This window comes from Lontra canadensis, unplaced genomic scaffold, assembly GCF_010015895.1.
Source record: "Lontra canadensis isolate GAN:19392208 unplaced genomic scaffold, GSC_riverotter_1.0 scaffold12, whole genome shotgun sequence".
Lineage (NCBI taxonomy): Eukaryota > Metazoa > Chordata > Mammalia > Carnivora > Mustelidae > Lontra > Lontra canadensis.
Genome location: NW_022631006.1, coordinates 25,608,969 through 25,632,864, shown reverse-complemented (window position 1 = coordinate 25,632,864; position 23,896 = coordinate 25,608,969). Strand labels below are relative to the sequence as shown.

Here is a 23,896-nt window from a genome sequence, read left to right as displayed (position 1 = left end):
TGTAAAATACCCGTGCAGGGCCACAGAAGAGGAAAAGAGTGAGGATTTAAGAATCCAAAGGTCAAGGGGTTCCTTCCAGGGCAGGAAGGTTCTCCCCTGGGCTCTGGGGGAGGAGGTATAGGAAAGGAGGAAGCTCTGGTTATGTTGTCCCAAGAAGCTGGAGCACAGGGTAGCTGGGAGAAGTGCAAGTGGTAGGGGATGAGATTGGAAGTGTAGCTTGGGACCAGAAAAGAATGGGCTTAAACATCAGGCCAACGCGTTTGGACTTAACCTGCTATTTAAAGGAAAGACATAGGAGGTATTGTAAATATCAAAGTAAAATGTTGAGACCCGTGGATTAGAAAAATAATATTGTTAGTACAACAAATGGTAGATTGGTGGGAAAGATGGAAACTGGAGACGCAGATGAGGTCGACTTTCTGAATGGACCCAGAGGTACCTTGTATTTCTTGTAAGACATTTGGGGCATTATTTTCTATCATTACAACTCTTTGTGCATATACCTCGACTATTAATAATGCTTCCTGACGTTGGGCTTCAAGCAGGGTTTTGTGAAGGACCAAATGGGTTTAACAGCAATGACTCTTAACTGAAACACTCATGAATTCTGGAAAGTTTCATTTATAACACAAACTACTCCATAGTCTGCTTTCTCTAATTCTTTCCAGGTGTTAAAGGAGATAGGGCATTAGCAAGCATTAAAACACATTGACCATGTGTATATTTAAAAATCATAATGGTCATCATTCGTTGGTACCATTTTGACTTCATACCATGCTGTAGGTGCTATGCCATGCACACATATTACCTCATTTAATATTTTCAGCACATGATATTAGACCCATTTTATGGATATGCTGAGGCTCGGGCACTTGAACTTGCCAGGATCACATAATGAGTGACAGTCATCCTGGTCTTTTTCTGTACCTTGAGCTTGTTCCCTCATCAGACAAAGAAACTTCCTTTTGCAGTTACCTCTCCCTGGAAAGTTCTTCTCCCAGATATTTACAGAACTGACCTCTTCAGCTCTTAGCTTAAATGTTGCCTCCTCAAAGAAGCCTTCATCAACCTTCCTATCAAATGCTGCTCATTTCTCTACTTCCTTCACAGCATTTTGTTACCTGAAATCATTTACTTGTTTCTTTCCCGTCCTTTCGGCTTGAGTCTAAATTTCATGAGATCAAGTGTTTTGAACCTCTCACACAAGTTTGATTTATATAATCACAGCATTTTAGAACAGTTTCTAGAACTTAATACACATTCAGCAAATATTTAGTCAAGGGCTGGGTGAATGAATAAATAAATGTCCCCAGAGCCCACACTTGTTCTTCAGTCCCATCCTCTAGATGTTTCTTTGCGACTGCGTAGCACACTGGAGAAGAACTGGCTGACCATACAACCTGTCAAACTATGTATCTGGGACCCAGACTGATTAGCTTTTAAAAACCAAATATTTACTCACCAAAAACACAACCCACACGTCACTCTCTTTCTCATCAGTTAAGATCACTCGGTTACATCCAAGCTTGCAGCTCATATAGAGTATCTACAACGTAGGGTTAGTTCAGAAGACAACTTGTCTGAGTAACTGTTTGTAGACCTTTACCTATTCTTACTGCATTCCTCTTGGCAAATTTTTGTAGGAGAATATTGGAATTCACAGAAATGAGCCATTGTTCCTGGCAATTTTTTTTTTTTTTTTACAGCACCAGCCATGTAGAAATTCATGATCTTTCTAATAAATTTGTGAATTCTTATGATCTCCACACACAAAATAACCATCCTCAGAGGGCAAATTCTCTCATTCTTCCCTCAAACTACATTTTTCTTTTGTGATTTCAGATTGGGCTTTTTAGAAGTGTGATTTTTCCTTTGTCTTAGTGGCATCTGAGCCGACTTTGTCACTAGCGCGTTAACCTCTTCTTTCCCCACTCTCCCATATCTGAGAATAGCTTGCTAAATTAACCCTAAGTTAGGGTGGCCCGTGGAGGAATTTTAAGTACATTTCTCAGTGTTCTGTGAAGTTACGTGATCTTAGCTCAGTTAATTAACTTTGTTAAAATTGTATGAGGGGGTTTGTATGATTCAGCTACAGAAGGCACAAAACAATTTGAAAGGAACCTGCCCTTTACCTTGATCCCTACCTTCTCCAAAAACCATGGTGTAATGCCAATGAACAGAATAATGGTTGACAAGCAAAATTTTAAGGCATTCTAAATATCACTGGTTGGTTTAATAAAATTAATTAGCCTGCCACGGAGAAAATTTACTAGCGTGCTGGTTAATTTCACAATGTAAAGTCAGAGAAGGGAGATAGGGTTGAGAGAACAAACCTTATTAGTTTTGAATAATTATTTAAAGATGTGGAGCTGCCTATTTCAAACACTTTGATTGCCAAATCCATTAAGGCTTTACAGTCTCAATGTTTGTATCCCAGTATATATGGGAAGGAATCTCCCTGGGTGAAATCATAATCATATTAATGAACAGCTAAATGACCTAAAGATACAGAACAACAAGTAGAATCCTAATAAAACCATAAGCATGAGAACTTGCCTTAAGACTAACTCATGGGAGGTTTCCATAATCTTAATTTGCCATTGATGCAATTATTGCTTTTTCTTGTCTTTTTAATCCAAACAAGATGTTTGCAGTGGCCATGGAAAGGTGCCTAAAATCACATGCCTGAATTCATTTAATTTGCCAACGTTGTCTTTTTTCTCTCTTCCTGGTAATGGGCAAGAGTCAGTTCTGGTGCATTAGGTACTAAATCTCCTCAATTACCAGCTGGGAAGAAAGATTTAAAATTGTGCTTCAAACCTACAAACTGATTTAGTTTTAAAGCACAAACCCTTCTCCTGTGGAGCCTAAATTGAATTGCAGAGAGGATCCACAAGTTGAAGAATTAAACCAGGCACGGCCAAGGCTCAGGCCAGTGATAGGAACCGTTTTAGTTACTTTCATCAGATCCTCCCTGGTGCAAAAGGAAAGAAAGAGAGAGAGAGGAAGAAAGAAAGGGAGAAAGAAGAGAAAGAAAGAAAGAAAGGGAGGAAGGGAGGAAGGGAGAAAGGAAAGAAAAACACAACTTATATAAGGAAGTGCAGTGTTCTACTGCCTGGAAGCTAGACATGAAATGTGGCTAGCTCATTAGTGTGGGGGAGTCTAATCAAACCTCTTCTCTTTTTTTTTCCTTCTCTCTTTTTGGGTCTTTGGCAGCCATTTTCAATGTGGATGACTCTGTGGTTGATCTGGAGACCTTGGCAGCTTTATATGAAAATGTGAGTATCAAAGACATACATAGGCAAGAGTTTTCAGATTTTCATGTCTTCACTAACTTAAAAAAATGTTAAGGTCTAAAAAATGGTTATATGTGACTCCTTCTGCCCTCCCACCCTCCCCCCTCCCCAGATCACTAAGCCATCCATGCTCTTTGGCCGTGAGGATTTTGACATAGCATGGGAGAGATTCAGGCATAGTTTCTATAAATGTATACTCAAACAAGAGAAGACGTGAGCAAAGCACTGGTTTCCAAACCCACTGTGGTATCTGGGTTAGAAGCTCTCTTTGCATGCCTAAGTGAGGGGTGGTTCAAGGTGGAGACCCCTTCTAGGCCATGGAACCCAGCCCTGTGCTTACGGTCAGAGTGAGCGAAGCTAAGCTACCGGCTTACTGTTGGGGCACACCACTGTCTTCCTCTGAGGAATGGGAATACTAATACCACCTTGGATGATTCCTTTTGGATCAGATGAGCTAATGACACTGAATGTGGGAAGTAGTATAAGATGGTGGGTGTGTGCTTTGCGTTTAGAGTCAGACAATTTTAGATTTGAGGTTCCACTCTATTATTGACTCTGAGTGACTTTGGAACCAATTAAATTCCTTCAGCCTGTTTGATCATCAGTACAATGGGGATTATAAAGGGCTCTATCTGATTTTTGTATTAAAACAGAATTCGATATAGGTAACAATAACAATATATTTGAAAATACACAGCACTGGACACATAGGTGCTCTTTAAATTTAGGTTATATGTGGAATAACCAGCAGAATTGGGAGGCTCTCTTGAGAGGAAAACACAGGAGAGTTAGAATTCCCATGGTTGTTAACATTTCTGATTCATTGACTCTGCTAGAATTTGAAAACAGTGAACCAGATTCTCTTTATTGAAATAATGGTATTTCCCCAGGGAGCTGCCTGGCGCTCTATAGTATTTTCCAGTCACCAAGTTTAAAAAAAAAAAAAAAAAAAGATTCATTTCAATTCTATGTCTCCTGGGACCTTATGTCCCTTATAGAAAATTCCCAGAGTGCGGTGATCAACCTCATGCGATTGCCAGTTCCCTAAACATTTTCACATCCTTTATATCTATCAGGAGCTGTTTAGTACAACTGGGTGGGAACTTCTCGTCCCATCAGCAGGGCTTTTGTTAATAGGAAGGTGAAACAAATACCAGGCCACTGGGAGCTAGTAGTGCATTTGTGGTGTACCTGGGGGGCAGCATGGTGTTATGGGGGAAAGAGAAACACTGAGTCAGGCCCTTTATCCAGTACATGGTCTGAGCCTTGGTAGAATCATCTGAAAAACAAAGATACAGTAATTGACATGGAAGGACTCTGTAAAAGGCAGAGTGCCTTCTAGATGCTTCTTGCTGCTGCCGTGAGCTCAGGACTGGGCATGTGGGCAGTACTCGTTAGCTCACAGCAGAGGAGAGCTGCCTGCAGTGGTCATCGCTGGGTAAATTGAGAAAATAATGTAACTAAATGCCAAAAGGAGCAGCGGAGATGAATGTTAACAAAATTCAAAGAAAGAGAAGGTGGAGACTAGAAACGAAAAAGTAGGGAGCATACGTTAGTTGGGAGGGCTGTTCTAAGGGTCAGGAAACAAATGCTGAGGACAACTGACTGCTAACCTGCTTACAGGGGAAGAGATAGGGGATTCGGCAGCAATCCAGTGTCCTGGCTTCCAGGACACCCTGCGGTCTCCTGGTATGGCCGTTGGCTTTGACCAGTGATTCTCCGGTGGTAGCATGCATCAGAATCCCCTGGGGGGCTTGCTGCTCCTCCCCACCCACCCCCCAGCTTCTTAGGACCAGGAGAGAGCCAATCATTTGCATTTCTAACTAGAAGCAGGTGGGTGATGCCAATGCTGCTGGTCCAGAGACCACACTTGGAGGCACATGGCTTTAGACTGATTCTCATTGTTCGTTTTTTCTGTGCTTTGATTCCTGCTTCAACCCAGCGAGCCCAAGAGGATGAACTGGTTAAAATAAGGAAGTACTACGAGACATCCAAAGAAGAAGAACTGAAGCTGCTGGACAAGCCTGAGCAGTAAGGACGCTTGAACTCTTTGCTGTTAAGCCCAAAGGACAAGTGCGATCTCTGTCCCCCTGCCTCCCCGCTCAGAGTAATTACACCTAAACCGTGCAGTGAGCAGAGTCATAGGGCCATCATCCCCGTGACCCACTGCATGCAGCAGAATGACCTGACTGCCGGGAGACGCAGCCGGGCGATTTGCGCTGCTGGATCTAAGATGTCTCAACCGCTCTCCCCACCCCTCATGGTTCCCCTTTCTCATTCTAGCAGCTTGTTAATTCCTCCTAGACTAAACATTCTGGCCAAAAGGGTAGCTGAGGAAGGAAGAAGGCATTGCTCTGTTTAAGGTTCTGCAGATACAGTTAAAAAAAGATGATGGCAGACTCACAGAATTCAAATTGATTTTCCTAAATGTTGTATCCAGTAAACACAGCCTGAACGTGCCAGCTTTCCCTCAAATCCCTCCACCTGCTCTGCCCAATGGACAGGTGACCTTCTCCTACTCTTGGCATCTGCTCGTTTTTCTCTCTATTTCACCATCTAGAGTTGTTTCTCTCCAGTTTGGGCTGTTAAGCCATGGCCTTTGAAAGCCTAGACCTCTGATGAGGAATGGAGTGGCTCTTGCCTTGGCTGGGCTCTTGGGGTCTGCACACCACAGATAAGTGTATGGGACTCTGAGTTCCTGGACCCCACCTACCTTTTCATGGCCCAGGATTGAGGCTGTAGAATGGGTCCAGAGTGGACAGAGGGATCCTTTGCCTGTCGCCCCCTTGAATGCTTCATTCGTGTCCAATTCAGGCCACTCCCCTCAGCCTGGAGATGAGGCAGGGGATAGAAAACACAGCAGAAACTAAGCAATAATGTTTAGGGCAACAAATGAGCCCTAGAGACATCTAAGTTTCTGTGGCTCATATCAACACTTTCATGGCTTGCCCTTGGGTCCACTAGAATGCCCCACAGCCCTTGGATTGCCTGGAGAAAATGACTAGGTGGGGGATTTCTAGGTTTACTCAGTTACTGGCAAGCCGCCGGGATCATTTTGGGAACCTTTGATGAATTGTTCTCACACGGAAGAGAGGCCAGGAACCACTATTTACCCCACCCCCACCCTGCCTCAAGTTAGTTCATGAAGCCTAAAAGTACTGTGAATCAGCTCAAAGGGGGTTCTGCTGCCCTTCTGGCCCATCACTTTGAGCTACCCTCCCTACCAATTCCTGCCCCTGACCAATCCTGTGGTCCACTCCCAGGTCATGTTTCCTAATAATAAATTAATTCCCACTAAGGAGCTAATGACGGAACGTGAAGTGACTCATAATGGGATAATTAGACACTGACAAGGCCATCAGGAGTATTTGAAGACTGTCTTAGTCAGCTTGGGTTGCTGTAACAAAGTACCCTAAGCTGGGTGACTTAGAAACAACAGAAATTTATTTCTCGTAGTTCTGGAGCTTGGAAGTCTGAGATTGGGGTGCCATTCTGGTTGGGTTTTGGTGAGAACCCTCTTCTAGACAGACTGCCAACTTCTCTCAGTGTCCTCTCATGCCAGAAAGCAAAGAGAAGGAAGCAAGCTCTGATGTCTCTTCTCCTAAGGGTACTAATTTCACCCATGAGGACTCAACGCTCATGACTTAAGTGCCTCCCAAAGACCCTGCCTCCTTAAACCATCACATTGAGGGTTAGGATATCAACATATAAATTTGGGGGGAACATAAACACTCAGTCCTTAACAGGGCCAATAGGACATATCAAGCATTTGGGCAGCACCAACTAATCACTGAGCAGTGATCTCTCAGCCTAGAGTTCACATACTTTTCACGTAAAGCATCATAGAGTATTTTAGGCTTTGTTGGAAGTACTTAAACCATAGACAATATGTAAACAAATGGGCATGACTCTATCAGTAGAATTTTATTTAGGGACACTGAAATTTGAATGTTATATTATTTGTGTAGAAGTCAAAAAAATGTTATCTTTATCTCGATTCTTTTTCATCCAATTTAAAAATATAAAAGCCATTCTTAGTTGGTGGGCCATACAAAAACAAGTGATGTACTGAATTTGGCCTGTGGGCTATACTTTGCCAACTCCTGCTCCATGCTCTGGGAGGAGCTGACCCAGTGAAGAGTGGGTTTCTGCTATGGGAAGGGTTCCCCTTTTCCTTTCCTTTTCTTCCCCTTCCTAATGTCTTTCTAGCATTATTTTTGGAGATTAATTGCCAGGACACAGAATAGCAGTGGCAGGTAATTAACAGATAAATTTACGAATCCTGCTTTCTCTGCTGATGATCTGGATAAGAGACCATCTTCCAAGTTTGTACATGGTCATGGCAGCGGCTCCCCAGAGATGCTAAGCCATCACTGACAGTTGAGAGGACTGTCGTGTTGTCCTGGTGAGGTGATGTGCTCAGGCTCAGTTGCACAGAGGTTGGGGCTTCAAGCCCGAGTGAATTTCACCCTCGCTCTTGACCTCCTGCATCAGGCGGCATTTGTTTGATGTTAGCCAGAGTCCAATTTCCTGGCAACTTGCTTGCCATCAGCTCCAAGTTAGTTGACTATAAGCATGTTTTACGTACTGGAAAATATGAATCATTTATAGTTTCAACATTGCGATTGCCTAAGATCCCTGTGATGCCCAGTCCTATAAATCATAGCATGGAGAGGGTGGTCTCCTCACTCACCTCATCGGCTTTCTTGCAGCCCAGTGCCAGACTGAGAATGCCATTTCCCATAGAGGGGTCACCTGCTGGGGCCCGAGCTGTCTGAGAGCCACCCCTTCCAAGGATGGCCCTCAACTCTTTGCATTCTGCCTTGGGATGGTGGTGAGAGGAGGGGAGGAGAGACGCTATCAGGTTTGATTAGGCCAAACACTTGTTTTCTGTGGCCTGGAGGGAGGATACCAGGTACGGCCTACTGGGATGCTCTGCTAGGGTCCCCAGTTACCTCACAAAGCAAACAGAAAGCGACTTGGTGTACTGTTACCATACTCCTTGTGGGAGAACAGAATACATGACACTGGGTGCCCAGCCCTTGTTCACACACACCTGAGATGGTACCATGTGGGGGTCTAGGGGATGATAACCTAAATGTGAGTCCCTTAAAACAATGGGCCATGTTGCCTCATTCCACCTGTCAGCTGAGTCGGCGCTGCAGATGGGGAACCCGCGCAATGTCATGGGCTGAGCCTCTCTCCTAAAGACAGACTGGTGGGGCACCCCTTCCTGGGAAAGTAAGCCTACACTGGGGAAGAATGGGAAGATCCAATCTGCGGCTTCTTTGAGCTTGTTTGGTCCTCTTTGTAATTGGCCCTAGAATATCAAGTTAGACCAGTCCAAAAGGAAATCAACCTCTACGTATTCCTAAGTACCAAGGCCCCATGTCCAAGATCCATACTTGGGGCTTTGTACTAGAGTTCTTATCCCTGCCCTTATGGGGAGAGTAGAAATCGCAGCTGGGGGAATCAGATACTTACCAGACACTCCCAGCCTTTGGGGCTCCTTTATACTTTAGGTACTCTTCTGGATAAACAGGAAAAGAGCTATGGTGCCTTCCCTCAAGCCTTTGCGTGGCTGTTTTGGGATGGAAAGTAACAAAAAATCATAGTTTTTCTAAATGTGTGTCTCCAGTAAATCTTATCTTCACATCCTACCAGATGTCCAAGCCCAAAACCCGCAAATCTTCCTGGACAGTTCTCAGCATTCCTCGGGGTCGGTCAGTTACTCTGGTTCATGCCACTGGAATAGCTCTCTCGTGCCCTGGCCCCTCCGCACTTACCCCTGGCCTGCCCTCTTAGAACATCGCAGCTGTGGTCTAGACGGTCTTCCAGCCTCAACTCCGCTTCCCCCTCCCACTAACCAGCCAAGCCACTGCCGTGGTGCTTTTTAAAACTAAGGGCCCAAAGTATCACTTACTTCTCTGTTCAGAACCCTTCGTTCATTCAGGAAAAGTTGAAACTCTTGATTTTAGAACACAAAGCCCCCATTTGAGCATCTGAGTTCTAGTTGTCTTCCCCCACAAACACCATTCATCCCATCTGGGCTCCCCACAACTGTCGCTCCCGTGTGTCCTGCACCAGCCCCAGAGGGCTCCAGGGAACCTTGGCTGACATGGTCCATCCCAGGCTCTGACTTGGAAGCCCTGCAGGTGGCTTTCATAGGCCCCATCAGTGATGATCCTTACCACACTCTGTGGTAATCTGTGATTTATTTTTCAGGATATCAAGAAGGAGTGGTGTGTAAGTTAAATTCTGTTCTCGGGTCTTAGCATGGTGCCTGACACACCACAGAAGCTTAATGCATGTCTACAGGACTGACTAACATTCTTGGGGACTGACTATCTTGGTATGAATTTCTGGTGACACATTCCCTACAGCTTTATCCAAAAGTAGTGTAAAATTCTGGAACTTGCCTTCCTCCTCTAATTCTGGATATGCGTTTCAGACCCTTCTTCCTGCACATAACTCTGGATCTTTAAGGGTCTTTGAGAAACCTCTTAGTCCAATTCCTAATCCCAGTAAAGCTTGATCCTGGAGAACCGTGTGGTTCTTTTTGACTCTTTCCTGGGTACCATTAAGTCAGTGAGCCCATGGCCACGCCTTCTTATATGGGCCCTACACCTCCTTTTCTTGAGACTAGTTTTAAGTCATCGTTCATCCAGCATTTCATCTTTTTTGCCTGTGTCCTTGCTGTTGAGCTGAGGCATCCATCTGCATCATCTCTCACACTGTGGTCTCCATAAACGCTTCACTCACTGTGTTTATTTAAACTACAAAGTGCACATACTCTGCGGATCTTGGTCCTACTTAGGGAAGAGTGTCTGGCAGTCACTGTTGGAAGAGGAGAAAGGCAGGTCGTGACCCCTGAGGTAGCTCTTAGCATTATCTGAATAAGTACAGCTTCCCACCACATCCCTCAGAACCCAATGCCGCCAGTCCCACAAGATTTCACTACTTACATTTATGAAACCTGGTGATACCCCTGATTTTTTTTTAAAGATTTTATTTATTTATTTGACAGACAGAGATCACAAGTAGGCAGAGAGGCAGGCAGAGAGAGAGGAGGAAGCAGGCTCCCCGCTGAGCAGAGAGCCCGATGTGGGGCTTGATCCCAGGACCCTGGGATCATGACCTGAGCCAAAGGCAGAGGCTTTAACCCACTGAGCCACTCAGGCACCCCATATACCCCTGATTTTGATCATAAATGAATCTTTTAATACTAATCTGTAAGAAGCAATTTACATATAAGGTATAATTTTTAATCCTGTCCTTACTCATAATTCCTGTGGGTTTCCATATTTTTATCCCATCACATGGTTTTCATAATAATCAGAGTTACAGAACTTTGAAGCAAGGTTTTATGGGCGTTCCTTGCTTTACCTTCGTGTCATGAAAAATAAAAGAATGAAGAAGAAGAAGAAGAAGAATGGGGCACCTGGCTGGCTCAGTCAGTAGAGCAGGTGACTGTTGATCTCAGGTTCTTAAGTTCAAGCCCCACATTGGACACAGTGCTTAATTTTAAAAAAGGTGGCACTGGGGGTTTGTGGACAGGAAAGAAAAGAAAAAAGATTATGACCTGGATCCTGGATGTAAGATAAGTTTTTTTTTAAATAGCTGGTAATTAGAATCTTACTAAAACCCAAGTCTCCCTTTAAAAAAAGCAAAGTAAAAGAGGCACAGAGTATAAGCTAAGGAAATTCTTTGGGTATGGAAAGAAGAAGGGTTCAGCTTTGCTCCTATGGAAAACATTCTTGGTGAGAGATTGCAAAATGTCAAAGTAATGACATTATGCGTTGACCAAGACTTTCAGAAATATCAGGTAATCATCATTTCAGCCCCAGAATGAATTTAATAGCTGTTAGTGGATTCTCTCCTTCCCTGAATTCATGCCCAACTCTTTCCACCGTTTTAGTGTGTTTTAGTTTATGCCCCCTCTTCTGGAGGTTGGCCTGGAGAGCATGTAGCTCTTCCAACTTAATTTTGCAAAAGGCACCAGTGTCCAGCTGCTCAGACAGTGAGCTTCTGTGTGTAGATTAGTACTCACCTTTAGCTTTAAAAAATCTGTCTTACCATAGTTTTTAAGATTGATGTCCACTTCATGAGTACCTGCTTTGTTCCACGTACCAAGCTGTGAACTCTGTCTTCCTAGGTAAGCTGATGTGGGAAAGTAAACAAATTATCTGTAGAATAGTGCCTCTGTAGACCATTATCTAATCCAGTGTGCAAGAAATAGTTGCCATCTCATTTCAGGTAGAGACATTTTGTCATTTTTCTACAGACGTTCGCCTCCAGCCTTCACTTGACTTTGCCTGTGCGAAATAGACCCTTAGAGAATGCTGCATGATAAAAGGCGTTCATTATGTGTTTTCATACGCTAAAAGTAATGTTTTTTATTTGGGTTTAATCTCCTATTTGCACAGCAAGAGATAACTCCTCGTGGTTCCATATAACTGCACTTCCTGCTCCTAAAGTAATTTATACACCATCCTAGAAACCGATCTGAAAAATGGCTTCTCTGTCAATAATAGAACACATACCCTTGGAGTTCCTCAAGTGTGCCTCTTGGATACATTTTATAATTGTTAAATGGATATCGTAAAATAAGGAATCTTTTTCAGCTATGGTGGATGTTTTTCAGCTTTTTTTTTCTTTGTGATTGTATAAGCAGCTAGATGATTCATTGTTCATTTCTGCAGATTTTTACATGAGTTAGCCCAGATCCCAAATTTTGCTGAACGGGCCCAGTGCATAATTTTCAGATCTGTCTTTTCGGAGAGTATCACCTCCTTGCACCGAAAGGTAGAGATCATCACAAGAGCTTCTAAGGTATGTTTGCTGTCTAATTTAAGAGGCTAGTTGTACCCTTACTGAGGGTAAAGGGGGAAGTAGGGAGTGGGAGGATCAACTAGAGTCCCTTTGTAGAAAACCTTTGGACTTAAGATCGTGTTTTTTTAAATATAGCTGTGGTGATTATCGTTAAGTGTGAGTATGTGTGTGAGTACAGGTGAATGAGTGGGGAAGAGAGAGAGAAAGTCAGATGCAGACTGATGGGGAGAAGGAGGAAAAAATGATACTTCTATAGATGTCTTCTTAGATATTCCAGACACTTTCTATGGTACATACTGGCCACTTAACACCAACCCAGCTAGTGTAGTTTGTCTGCTGCTCGACCAGCTGGGTTGCAAGAGATGTTGCATTAGACCCATGCACCTGATCATCTGAAAGGTGTCTACAGAGTGAAATAAAGATTCTAGAGACTTGATAATTGAAACAAATGATTACAATAATGGGTGGCAGGCAAGTACATTTTTGTTGGCTTTACCACACTGGTATTCCTTGTAAATTCTAATACTTGTTTTTTCTCACAGTAACCCATGTCCTTAAGAACATGATGATCCTCTCTACGTACTGTAGTATTTAATTCTTACCTGAAAGCATGATTCTTTTCCTTCCAAAATATAAAAGATTTCAATAAAGAAAGTATAAATACTTCCCAGGTATAATGTACACCCTCTAATAACACCCTAAAAGGTCTGAAGAGAGGTTGGCCTAGAGCTGCATTTGCCTTTTCTTCTTTACCCTAAAATAAAAGAAAAAAAAGTCAACTAAGACTCTCGAGAAGGAGGGGGGAGGGAAGTATCAATTTTAAAAATTTGCACTTTGAGAGAAAAAACAGGAAAGTAAATGGGACAAGGAGGTGAAGAAAACCCTAAGCAGATTTAAATTGTCAAAAGTAGTAGACATATCAACAAATACTTAATAAACATAACCTATGGCCTTGAAATACATTATCATAGTTCACCTCTGAGGAGTATACCCAAGGATAAAGAAAATAAACTTGCTTTTAAACCTATCCTACATTTAACTGTGCTGTTTATATAGATACATTGTCCAAAAACATGTCCTCAAATGATATTAAACTAACCCTTTCTGCTTAGAAGTCACCAGATGTAAAGTCTGACTATAGCAACTCTTTCTGAAATACACAAATATTTTAAAATAAATATTTGGAAAATGAAACTGGCTGAAGTAAAAATACAAATACTCATATTTAATCCACAGTATTAAGACAGGCACAGTTCATAATTCATTGAAAGGCTAGAAAACGATGACTGATTAATGTATTTTTTTCAGACTCTTAAATGTCTTAATAAAGTGTATTTTCCATTTCACCAGCTGCCAAGGCAGTTGGCACCATACCAGCAAACAGCCTGATGGGTGCTCAGTAAATATTTGTTGTTGAATGAACATAGGCGCCTTTGAAGTTCAACTCCCTAATAATTGGTGTTTGCCATCACAGGGCTTGCTGCACATGAAGAGTGTGAAGGATATTTTAGCTCTCATCCTGGCTTTTGGAAATTATATGAATGGAGGAAATAGGACTCGGGGACAAGCAGATGGATATAGCTTAGAAATTCTACCCAAACTCAAGGACGTCAAAAGTCGGGTATTTATTTTTCGTAACTAGATTCCATGATTTGCCATTATGTTCCTTCTCTACTGTAATTAAAAAAAAAAAAAAAAATTCTTGGTTGCTCCATTCATCTCCTTTCTCCCTCTAACAATACATGTTTTTCTTTGCTTTCTTTTGACTCTTGAATAAAGAGAGGTGTTTCATGTTTGATCTTACTGAGATGACAAAATCCCCAATATTGGTTTGCCCTAAAAGAACACAATTGCATGTTGAACTGTAATGAGGGAAGAAAACAGATAGCACAGCAGTAGCAGTCAGAGCACAAGTCTTGAATCTGTTTGAATTTAGGGTTGGCTACTTGTAATTTACTCATTCTTGAGTTAGGAGCAATGTTGAATCACCAGTAGAGCTGAGCATTTGAATTATTCTTTTGCCCACAACAATTGGGCTGGGGGTCTACTGTCAAACTCTCTGAGCCTGATTATCATTTGGCTCCACACCCCTGCAGAGCTCCCTCTTTAGAAACAACCAGCCCATATCTAGGAGTCCCAGGGGGAGCAGGGGGAGTGAAGGGAGGGGAAACACACAGGCAAATTAGAATTAGACCCATGTGAACAAGACACAAAGGCTGCCTTGTGGGAGGGCCTGCTTGCCCCTGGCCTCCTAGGGTCATAAAGTGGCATGGCGTTCCTTTTAAGCTGTCCTGATTGTTTTTCACGCCATTAAGAACACACATTTTTTTGAAAAGTGGGAAGGGAGGGATGGTTTTCTGTTCTAGTCCCTGGTTCCCTTTGGCACTCCCCCGCTCCCTCCTGTCTTGGCTTCCTGCCAGAAAATAATGAGACAGTGTGTGTATTTGTTTGTTTGTTTTAGCCATTATCTCAGAGGTCTTGTGGATTATCTGTTTGGGTTTTTTTCCCCACAAAGAATTGTGGAGTGTCATTTCTTTGTATAGATACCATTAAAAAAAAGAAAGAAAGAAAGAAAGAAAATGATGGGACAAAGAGGAGAAAGGAAAAACTTGCCAGTCACAAACAGAAATCAGGACCGGGTATCACAGATTAAAAGTATTAGGGTCACAAACTGAGATTTCGGTACTCAACTATATAATATGGCAGTCTCATGTGAATGATTTTCATTTAAGCTTCTCTTTAAACCTAGGATAATGGGATTAATCTGGTGGACTATGTCGTGAAATATTACCTGCGTTACTATGATCAGGTAAGAAATGGCATTCTGTGGAAAACTACACTAATGGCATTTCAACTCTTACACATTGTTGGCATTCAGAAATTGGATGATGGATGGATGGATGGATTTCAAGTCCAACACAGAATCTGAGAGCTCTCCGGCCTCCTTGGTTTACAGATGGGAACGCTGAAGCCAAGAAAGTTTAGTTGACTTTTGGAAAGAGAAGCATTATTCATTGCCTCTCAGTCTGCTGCCTCCTAATCCACTATATAATGCAGTTTTAGAGAGACCCCCGGTGATCTGGGCCTTCTGGCCAGTTCGTGAAGGTCTCCGTGTAATCTATATCCATTCGGCAATTGTTTCTATCTGAAACTAGTTCTGGGCTACAGACCAAAATTGAGGAATTTAAGAGGCAGTAATGCCCCATACCTTATCAGTCGTAGTCATCTGTGAACAAGTTGAAGAAGTGGGATTTGAAATCCGTCCTCTCTGCTTCCATTACATGAGCCATGAGAAATAAAAATTTCAGTGGGAATCCACCTGAGCACAATTTTCTAAGTTCTGTTCCTACTCATTAAATTGAGAACAAGGAGTCCTAACTTTGCGAAGAAAGAGGTACTGTGGTAAGGTGTTGGGAAACCTAGCAGTCAACACGAAGGGGGAAAGTCTCAGGAAACTGTTGTCGACACTCCTGCTTAGCTATCCATGCAAGCAGGGTTTTCCTAGGCACCAAGGGAAGAAAAGTAAAGGTTCCAGCGCCGTGTTTTCCAAAGGCCTATAATTCTCCCCGGAAGACAAGTGAAACACTGATGAACTCTACCACCTTTCCTCCTCCCCTCCTCATCGAACCCTTCTCAGTGCACCTGCAATGAATCATCTCCCACCCCCCTCCTCAAACTTCTCCTGTTTCTGCCAAGGACATCATCATTTCTGTCATTCAGGCATGAAGCTCGTGCTCCTCTCTGGTTCCTCTCTGTCCTTCAACTAAATTGTTTTTCATATTTCTTTCCTGGTTTTCTTCCCTATGCCTCCACTTACCAGGCCTTAAGGTAACTTACCTAGAGTATTCCTGTTGCTTCCCAGCTGGTGTCCCCACCCCTCATCCATCACTCCCCCACCAGTCCATCCCACACCTGAGGGATGTGGGAGGCCCCACCAGTTTTTAGAGTTGTGGTCGTATTGTATCACTTTTTTAATACAAAAATAGAAATGGCTCCCCCATTTTCAGAAAGTGAATTAAGACTCTACCCAATTGAATTCCAGTCTTTTACAACCATGCTTTTATGACCTTCCCCCTACATACACTGTGTGATCCAACTCAAGACCCTGTGTTTTTCAAACACACCCTATGGTTTTCTCACTGATGTGTTTTTACATCCGATGTTCTCTCTAACTGGACCTATCCTTGTCAGTAGCCTATTTTTTTTTTAATTTTTAATTTTTTATTACCATATAATGTATTATTAGCCCCAGGGATACAGGTCTGTGTATCGCTAGGTTTACACCCTTCACAGCCCTCACCATAGCACATACCTTCCCCAGTGTCCATAACCCAACTACCCTCTCCCTACCCTCCTCCCCCATCACTAGCCTTTTTATAGATCTTTTGTTTTGTGTTATTAATAGTCTCTTAAAATAATACATTAAAAGGCCTTTTGGGGAAAAGCTCCCAGTAGCAACATACATATTTGCAACATAATAGGCAACATGCTTTTCAGAATCAACATGGAAAGGACAACTGGTCTCCTTTCATTTAAAAAAAAAAGTGACGCAGGAGACCGCAGGTAATTTACCAAAACTACAGCAATGGCAGCAGCAGCAACAACAACAAAAAACCAAATAGAAGGATAAATTGCCAACTAGGTTTATAAAGTTGGCAATATAAATGGATCAGACCTTTCTCAGGACTATCACAAATGGCTGACTGAGTTATTCTCGGTTTAAGATCTCTAGGTATAATAGGACCCATATCTTGCCTGCTCTTGACTCACCAAATTGTGTTCTATAAAGGACATTTTCAAAAAAATTCACAGGGAGGTGTCATGTGCTTGTCAAGCTGTCTCCCGAGGGGGCTGTGCCTGTTTATACGGGACACCCTTTCCTCATCCATGCAAATGTGCCGTGTGGATTAGCAAGACTTTGACCTCTCTAGATCAGAAGCCCTAGATACATGTATAATCTTGCTAGGAACTTTTATCCTAAAGAAGTAAATAAGGACATGTATCCCTATTTTCCTTAAAATCATTTGTAATAATAAAGTATAGCAAAATTTTTGGTAGCTGTCCAAAGGTAGAGACTAGGGTCAAGTGAATTATGCTAGAGTTCTGAAATGGAATAATATCCTGCCATGGAAAAGAGAAAATTTAGTGACATTGAAAAATACTCAAGCTGCTTTTATATTACAAATGTGTGCTTAAAATAACATGTAATCTAATTTCAAATATATAAACATACATAAACACGCAGAAAAAACCTGGAACATCAGATATATGTAAACATGTTTGATTATCTCTGGGTGGTAGGAATGGAAGAGATTTTTTCTTTCTTCTGTCTTTCAATTAGACTTAATGAGCCTGAGTCACTTCGTAAAAGGGGAATAAAGATAAAACAAAAAGTAGTACAATTGTACATGGCCCTTCTTCCATGAAGTCTTTGTTTACTTCCTCATCTCATGCTCGTTTGAAGCCTGGGAGCACTTGTGTTGAGCCTCTTTCATGACACATCTTATTCCGTCTTGCATGTGGATATCAGTGAGCAATTACCTGTTAGCTTTGCCTTGCTCCTTGAGGTCCAGAACTTATCATTGTCTGTTTTTTGGCATCTGTAATTTAGGTGTCTGACAAAGACTCACTAGGTTGAATCTACAGTAAATATCTACAAGAGTGCAGTGAGTGGCCTCTGTAGATAACTAGGAGCAAAGAGGTGAGAGCTTTTTTCTAGTAGAGTGGGGAAGGCATGTTGAAGCTTTGGGTGATATGCAGATACCCGAAGTTCTGACAGCAGGTACCAGTATGACAGGAGAATTATCCCGAAGAATCTCAAGAGGTCACATTTCTAGTCTAGGGTTAGCGTAAGCAGATGTATCTTGTAGTGTCTGCCTCAACCGAGTCCCATGAATTGTGTCAGAGGGCTGAAATTTACCAACAAAATGTGACTCTCAGAGCTGAATGCAGTCAAATCAACTTCACCAAGGAAAATCTCACAGTACGAATCCTTTCAAACTAGGGATGGCCCAGTTGGGGAAAAATCAGAAATCACCGTTCATGTGGTGGTGCTCTCCCGGTTTTCACGGTGCAAAAATTCATTCCACTCAGCAAGAGTATAGAATTATGTGATTTATTAAGCTCTCCCCTTCCCATAGGAGCATAAGTGATGATTTTTGTGGTTAGTGGTGATGAGCAATTAGCTGAAGAAAGGTGATTCCTGCTCCAAACCTCCTTCCATGCAAGCTGGATTTGGGTCTAAGTCTGTGAAGTTTACAGAAATCCATCCAGAGCCTTGTCTTTTGAATTCTAATTGGGCAGCTCTCTCAAGAGCTGTAACCAGGCTCATTTGCTCAGCAGCACTTTCTCGCTTTCTAGATTAGAAAAGATAAGGAAAGGAAAGGAAAGGAAAGGAAAGGAAAGGAAAGAAAAAGGAAAAGAAAAGAAAAAAGAAAAGAAAATCAAAGCCAGGGCATGAATCTGATAAAGTTTTGGAAAAGAGTAGGAGATAATATAGATGAGTTCTTGCAGTGTAGGTTGCTGTGGAATTCTGTGGCGAGCATGTTAGCTGATGGTCCATCTTGGCCCTCAGACTATAGTAAAGCTTCCATTGTTTTGAAAGAAGTAAAATAATTGTAGGGAGCTAGGGGGCAAGTACACTGATTGTGTAAAAGGTTTCACTGAAATGAGGGGAATCACCTTTCCTTAGCATTAGCAGTGAAGCTAAAGATCTTCAAGGAAGGGGGACGGGTCGCGAGCATTCCTGAAACCACAAGAAAGTAGGACAGTGAGGTAGATGGCTCTTGCTCAAGGTACACACTTTCCAGAATGGCCTCATGTGGGCTCTAAGCAAGGGTGCTGAAGAGAGTTTGATATGCCAGATGTCGCGTGCCGTCCCAAGAATAAGACACACTTCCTGCCTTCACGGTGTTTATAGTCTAGCAGAGGAAACACATAAGCTAACGTGGCAATTTTGAAACGAGCATTGGTGAGTGCTGTGATAACGGTACGCACCAGGGGCTCTTGGAAACACCCACATGCTGGGGGGCTAGGGGCGATCTTTGAGATCTGTCCCAAGACCTGATCTTCATGCTATGAACAAAGGAGGCATGAAGAGTTCGTGTAGAAGAGTTAGAAAGGGGCGGTTTCATAGACAAAAGTCCAGACGCAAGAGGTTGTGGCCTGTTCTGTTACTTTATGAACGTTTAGGGGAGGGAAGTGGAGATAGGGGAAGATGGACAAAGGCTGAGGTTGTAGACAGAGGCCAGATCTCAAAGTGCCTTATAAAGCAGTTTCAGAGTTTGGAATGAGTCCTAATGGCAGGAAAGATGGAATGTGATGGAAAGCTGGCAAAGTAGCCTGTGTGGAGAGAGGAAGAACTGAAGACTGCCTGATCACAAGAGGCAGAGCTTATGGTAAACAACTAGGGGAGAAAGCAGGCTGGACTGGAAAAGGTATTTGAGGCCCAGTTTATCTTTCAGTGTGCCTGAAGCTTAGATCCTCTAGTAGGCATTATCGGGGAGCTTGCCCAAAACTCTGGCCAACCATGTCCTCAGCAAGTGTCTACTTAGAGAAGCCAAACAGCATTTAGAAAATCTTTACAAACATGGGAAGAATGTGCTAGCACAAACCCTCCTCAGGAGCTCTCAGCTGCAGGGGCAGGTAGGTTACAGCGGAAGTGAGGGTGATTCTTCTGTTACGATGCTGTCTTGCCCAGAACCTTCCAAGTCACACCCATTGGCACACCCCAAAGATGAGTTGGCTAATTGCTGCCATGTGAGACTCAACAGGGACTTGAAATTTAAGTACTTTCATGTGTTCCCCCTGTGACTTTTTCCATGGGAGGAGGGTGTCCAAGATCGGGACATACCTGACAGTTTTCTCTTTGATTCATGAGGCAAAATAGAACGAAAGCCCTGCCAGAGCCAGAGCCAACCTCAGTGGCAGGAAGACCAAAGTGCTATTGTAGAAGACACAAAAGCATTTCAGAATAGCCAGTCCAAATTCAGGAATAGCAGAGGAGCGCTTCTCTGATTCACATTTGCACATCCAATGAAAGATGCTTTGGAATTTCAATTGAAAGTGACAATAGGGAAATATAATGTACTTTTGTTAACCATGTCTTTTAGGAAGCAGGAACCGAAAAGAGTATTTTCCCTCTGCCTGAACCACAAGATTTCTTTCTGGCTTCCCAAGTCAAGTTTGAAGACCTCATAAAAGATTTGAGAAAACTGAAGAGACAACTAGAAGGTAACAGGAACTGTTCTGTTATTATGATAATAGCTAAGTTTTGTTTTTTGGGGTTTTTTTTTGAATGATTGAAGAGCATTATTTATGTCTGGTTCATGGAATGGAATTGGCACGGAGCTCAGTTATGGTACACCGCAGCCCTGGTGAAACTTTCCATCTCTTCTTCTCTATGTGGAGACACTGTATTTGCATATCCTTTTCTTTTATTAGTGTTAATCTGTGCTTTTTATAGCTCCGTCTTTTATGTCTACATTTTCCAACATATAACAGATGTCATCTTAATAATCATAGCAGCAGGCCTTCGTTAACTGCTTACTGTTGTATCATATAGTGACACCAGCCACCCCAATAAGCAGGAACTATACCAACTCCATTTTGCCGATGAGAAAAATGAGGTTTAGAGAATTTAGTTTCTCACAGCCAGTGAGAGGCCTGGTTACCGGGCTCTTATCAGGCCTATCTGGATGAGAACTCATGCCCTTTCTAAGCTAGTTGACTGTGCTGCCTTATACGTATCCCCCCCCATGGGCACACACATACTCACACACGCACACCCCACCCCCATGTACTTGGTTTATGTATAGGAATCTAACAAAGATGGCAGGACCCACCATAAGCATTCAATTTTAGTTGAATTTCCATTTTTAATTATTCACAACAAAAATGCTGACAGCTCTTTTGGCTTTTTTTAAAAGGTAAAACTATGTCTCTCTCGAGCAGGAATTTTCCTTTGGCATTGCTCGCGTCTTGTGTTTTCACTGTGGAGACATCTCCTTATCCAAGTATATAAATACTTGCATTGGACCTTGTGTAACTCCAACTGCCGAGCTCCATGGAGGATTTAGGGAGCTAATGTGGAAATGGAGCACAGAGTGCCAAAAGGAGAGCTTGAGGAAATGAAGAGCTTGAACCAGGAATCTTTTTACACTAAGACATAAAATAAACATTTAAAAAATGTTTATTGTGAAAGAGTGCTCAGAAACCCAAGTCTTAGAAGGAGAACAGCCTAGAAAGGGAAGCAAAGTGGGATAGATCTCCTGGTGGCAGAGAGAGCCATTTAGTTTTACTCTGGGCATAAAACTTGCTTAAATAAGGAGAGTGGTTACAAGTGAATATTTCTACCTTGTAAATTATTTTTAAAGGAACATGTGTTTTTTTTTTTTCTCTACCATTGATGTGGTAAAGAGCATGCATTCAACCATGTGGACACTGCATTTAGAATGTGATATATGAACCTGTCTGTGGTTATTCTTTTCCCTCTCCTAAAACACTGACGGTTTTAACCTTGTCTAAGACCAGGGGCTTGATTCTTGTAATAAAACCGTGTGAGCCATCCTGTGGCAGTTTTTCCTGTCGCTCTCCAATGGCAGAATTAGCGCCCCCACTGGTCTTCAGTCTGGCTGCAAGGTTCGCCCTGGCCAAGAAGAGCCAGGCTTGTTTACGCCGCGGCTGTCGCTGAGTACAAATCCCCTCTGGTCTCCTGGACCTTTGCCCTCCTGAGGCGTTTTCTGAGCAGAAACCTGATGTACGTGTGATCTTTCCTCTTCTCCCACCGTCCTTCCGGGGGCTGCCTCTCTCAGACATCCCGACTGGGCCACCTCCCTTTGACGTCTGGAAGTGTTTGATGATTCATAACCAAGATAAGAATGAATTGGGAGGCCAGTGGAGAGGCAGGTGTTCCCACAAAGGTTCCCCCCTTTGGTGCACCTTGTCTTCTGCAAGGGGATCTCAGGTGCCATTCCACATCTCTCAATACTCCACTGACCCTTGTCCCATTGTCAGGAATTCCAAGAACTTCTGAAGTTGGAGGACCTATCTTAAAATGAGGGACAACCAAACGTTGCCTCAGTTGTTTTTCTTTTTTGGCTTGGACTATACCAAAAGATGTGAGGCATCACAAGGCAAGAGGGAGAAGTGGGACTCCGCATGCACCCCACCCACATTGGATGTTTAAACAAAAATACCCTGCTAATCTTTAGAGATGCCAGTGTTTTTAACACATGAAAGGTACCTAGTAAATATTTAAAGAAAAAGACGGTTGGTTCTCTAATGAATTTCTTTTTCTTCTAAATGCCATCTGGCAAGATGGCCAGAGTCGTGGCGGTCCGTTTCATCTTGCTTCCCATTCAGGTTCCACGTCCTTTTCCATAAGGCCTTGGTGTGAGCCTAGATTGAATGTTTAGTTGAAGAGGACATAATTTTCACACATACAGCAAAGATTTGATGAGGCTTTGAGGTTTATTGTAGCCATTAAAATGTCGTGGCTGCTGGCAAAACCCCAGAAAATGTCTAAAGCTAAACCAGATGTGATTAGCAAATTTCAAGACGTCTCAGGCCCCCTTTCTCCAGGCAGGCACAGCTCTTGAGAAGAAAATTGGTCTGAACCACACCTTAGCAACAGAGTGTGAATTAAATCAGAGTTTGTTGGTTGTGTAAATGTCACTGATACACGTGGACATGGCCGGCGAGCATCTTTCATAGAAACAAGAACTTTGCAGGGCACTTTTACATAGGCGAACAGAGCTGGTTGTTGATGATAATAGTATCAGCTATAGTTCATCCAATGCAACTATTATCTATCAGATGTTTTACATCATCATCTCTTTTACTCTTTGCAATGACCCTCTGAAGTAGATATCAATCTCTCACAAGAGGAGGATACTGAAGTTCTAGTGCTCACATAATTTGCAAATTTCCAGATGGTGACCTACCCACATTTTGATGCTAAGTAGGACTCTAAGGTATGCACTTGGGATGCGTCCTGCCTGTGACCCAGAGCTCTCCATACCTCCATACCTCCAAAACAGAAAGTTAGGTGTTCAAGGCAGAAAGGCAAGGCATAAATCCTCATGAAGTTACCAGGGACAGAAAGAGAGTTCCCGAGTGCACACATATGCACACGTGTGTGCTCACAGACGCGCGTGCGTGCCCCCCCACACACACACACCCTTAGAGCCACACATGTAGACCCTCAGATCAAAGGGAGATAAGAGATGAATTTACTTCAGGCTGGGGATGGGGAAGGGAAGACATAAGGGAGAGATGGGTCATAAACGTGAAGAGTCACATAGACACACGAAAGTGAGCAAAATTGTTGTATTGGGTTAAGATGGTATCAGATGGTGGGTTTTGTATCAGATGATGTACTCTTTACCGGTTTGGTGGAAGTGAGGTCTTGTCAGGTAATAAAACCATAAAGAGGGTTAAATAGAACAATTACAATGCCTGTGTCAGAGGAGGTAATGAGTGCACGGTCTGTTAGTAAAGAAAACTTGAGCAAAGCTGATTAGGGGTATGTACTTTTTCCTGGAAAATGCACACCTTGTCGAATTCAGCCCCAGGTCACTGAGAGGCTTCTGGATGAGTTTGTGGAGAATCTGATTCCCACTTGTGCTCTCTTCTCTATCTTGTGGAGACAGAACCATATTCGTGATGCTTGGGAACATATTCCATATCTTGTTTACTGTTCTATATCCTTTAGTGAGATAATAATTTTCATTCCCCTGATACCGTGATAAGTAATAATTAGGAAAAAT

At 42.7% G+C, this 23,896-nt stretch overlaps 1 protein-coding gene across 5 annotated transcripts in view; it reads left to right on the top strand.

The window, feature by feature from the left end:
• The window catches only part of FMN1 (formin 1), a 406,533-nt gene that overhangs the window by 269,808 nt on the left and 112,829 nt on the right, over positions 1–23,896 (top strand). For all 5 annotated transcript variants that reach the window (XM_032856919.1, XM_032856917.1, XM_032856916.1 and 2 more), the window contains 6 exons: positions 3,217–3,278; positions 5,239–5,327; positions 11,999–12,128; positions 13,603–13,749; positions 14,878–14,937; positions 20,240–20,360. In XM_032856919.1, the coding sequence (XP_032712810.1) occupies positions 3,217–3,278; positions 5,239–5,327; positions 11,999–12,128; positions 13,603–13,749; positions 14,878–14,937; positions 20,240–20,360 (609 nt within the window). The remainder of the gene's footprint in view (positions 1–3,216; positions 3,279–5,238; positions 5,328–11,998; positions 12,129–13,602; positions 13,750–14,877; positions 14,938–20,239; positions 20,361–23,896) is intronic.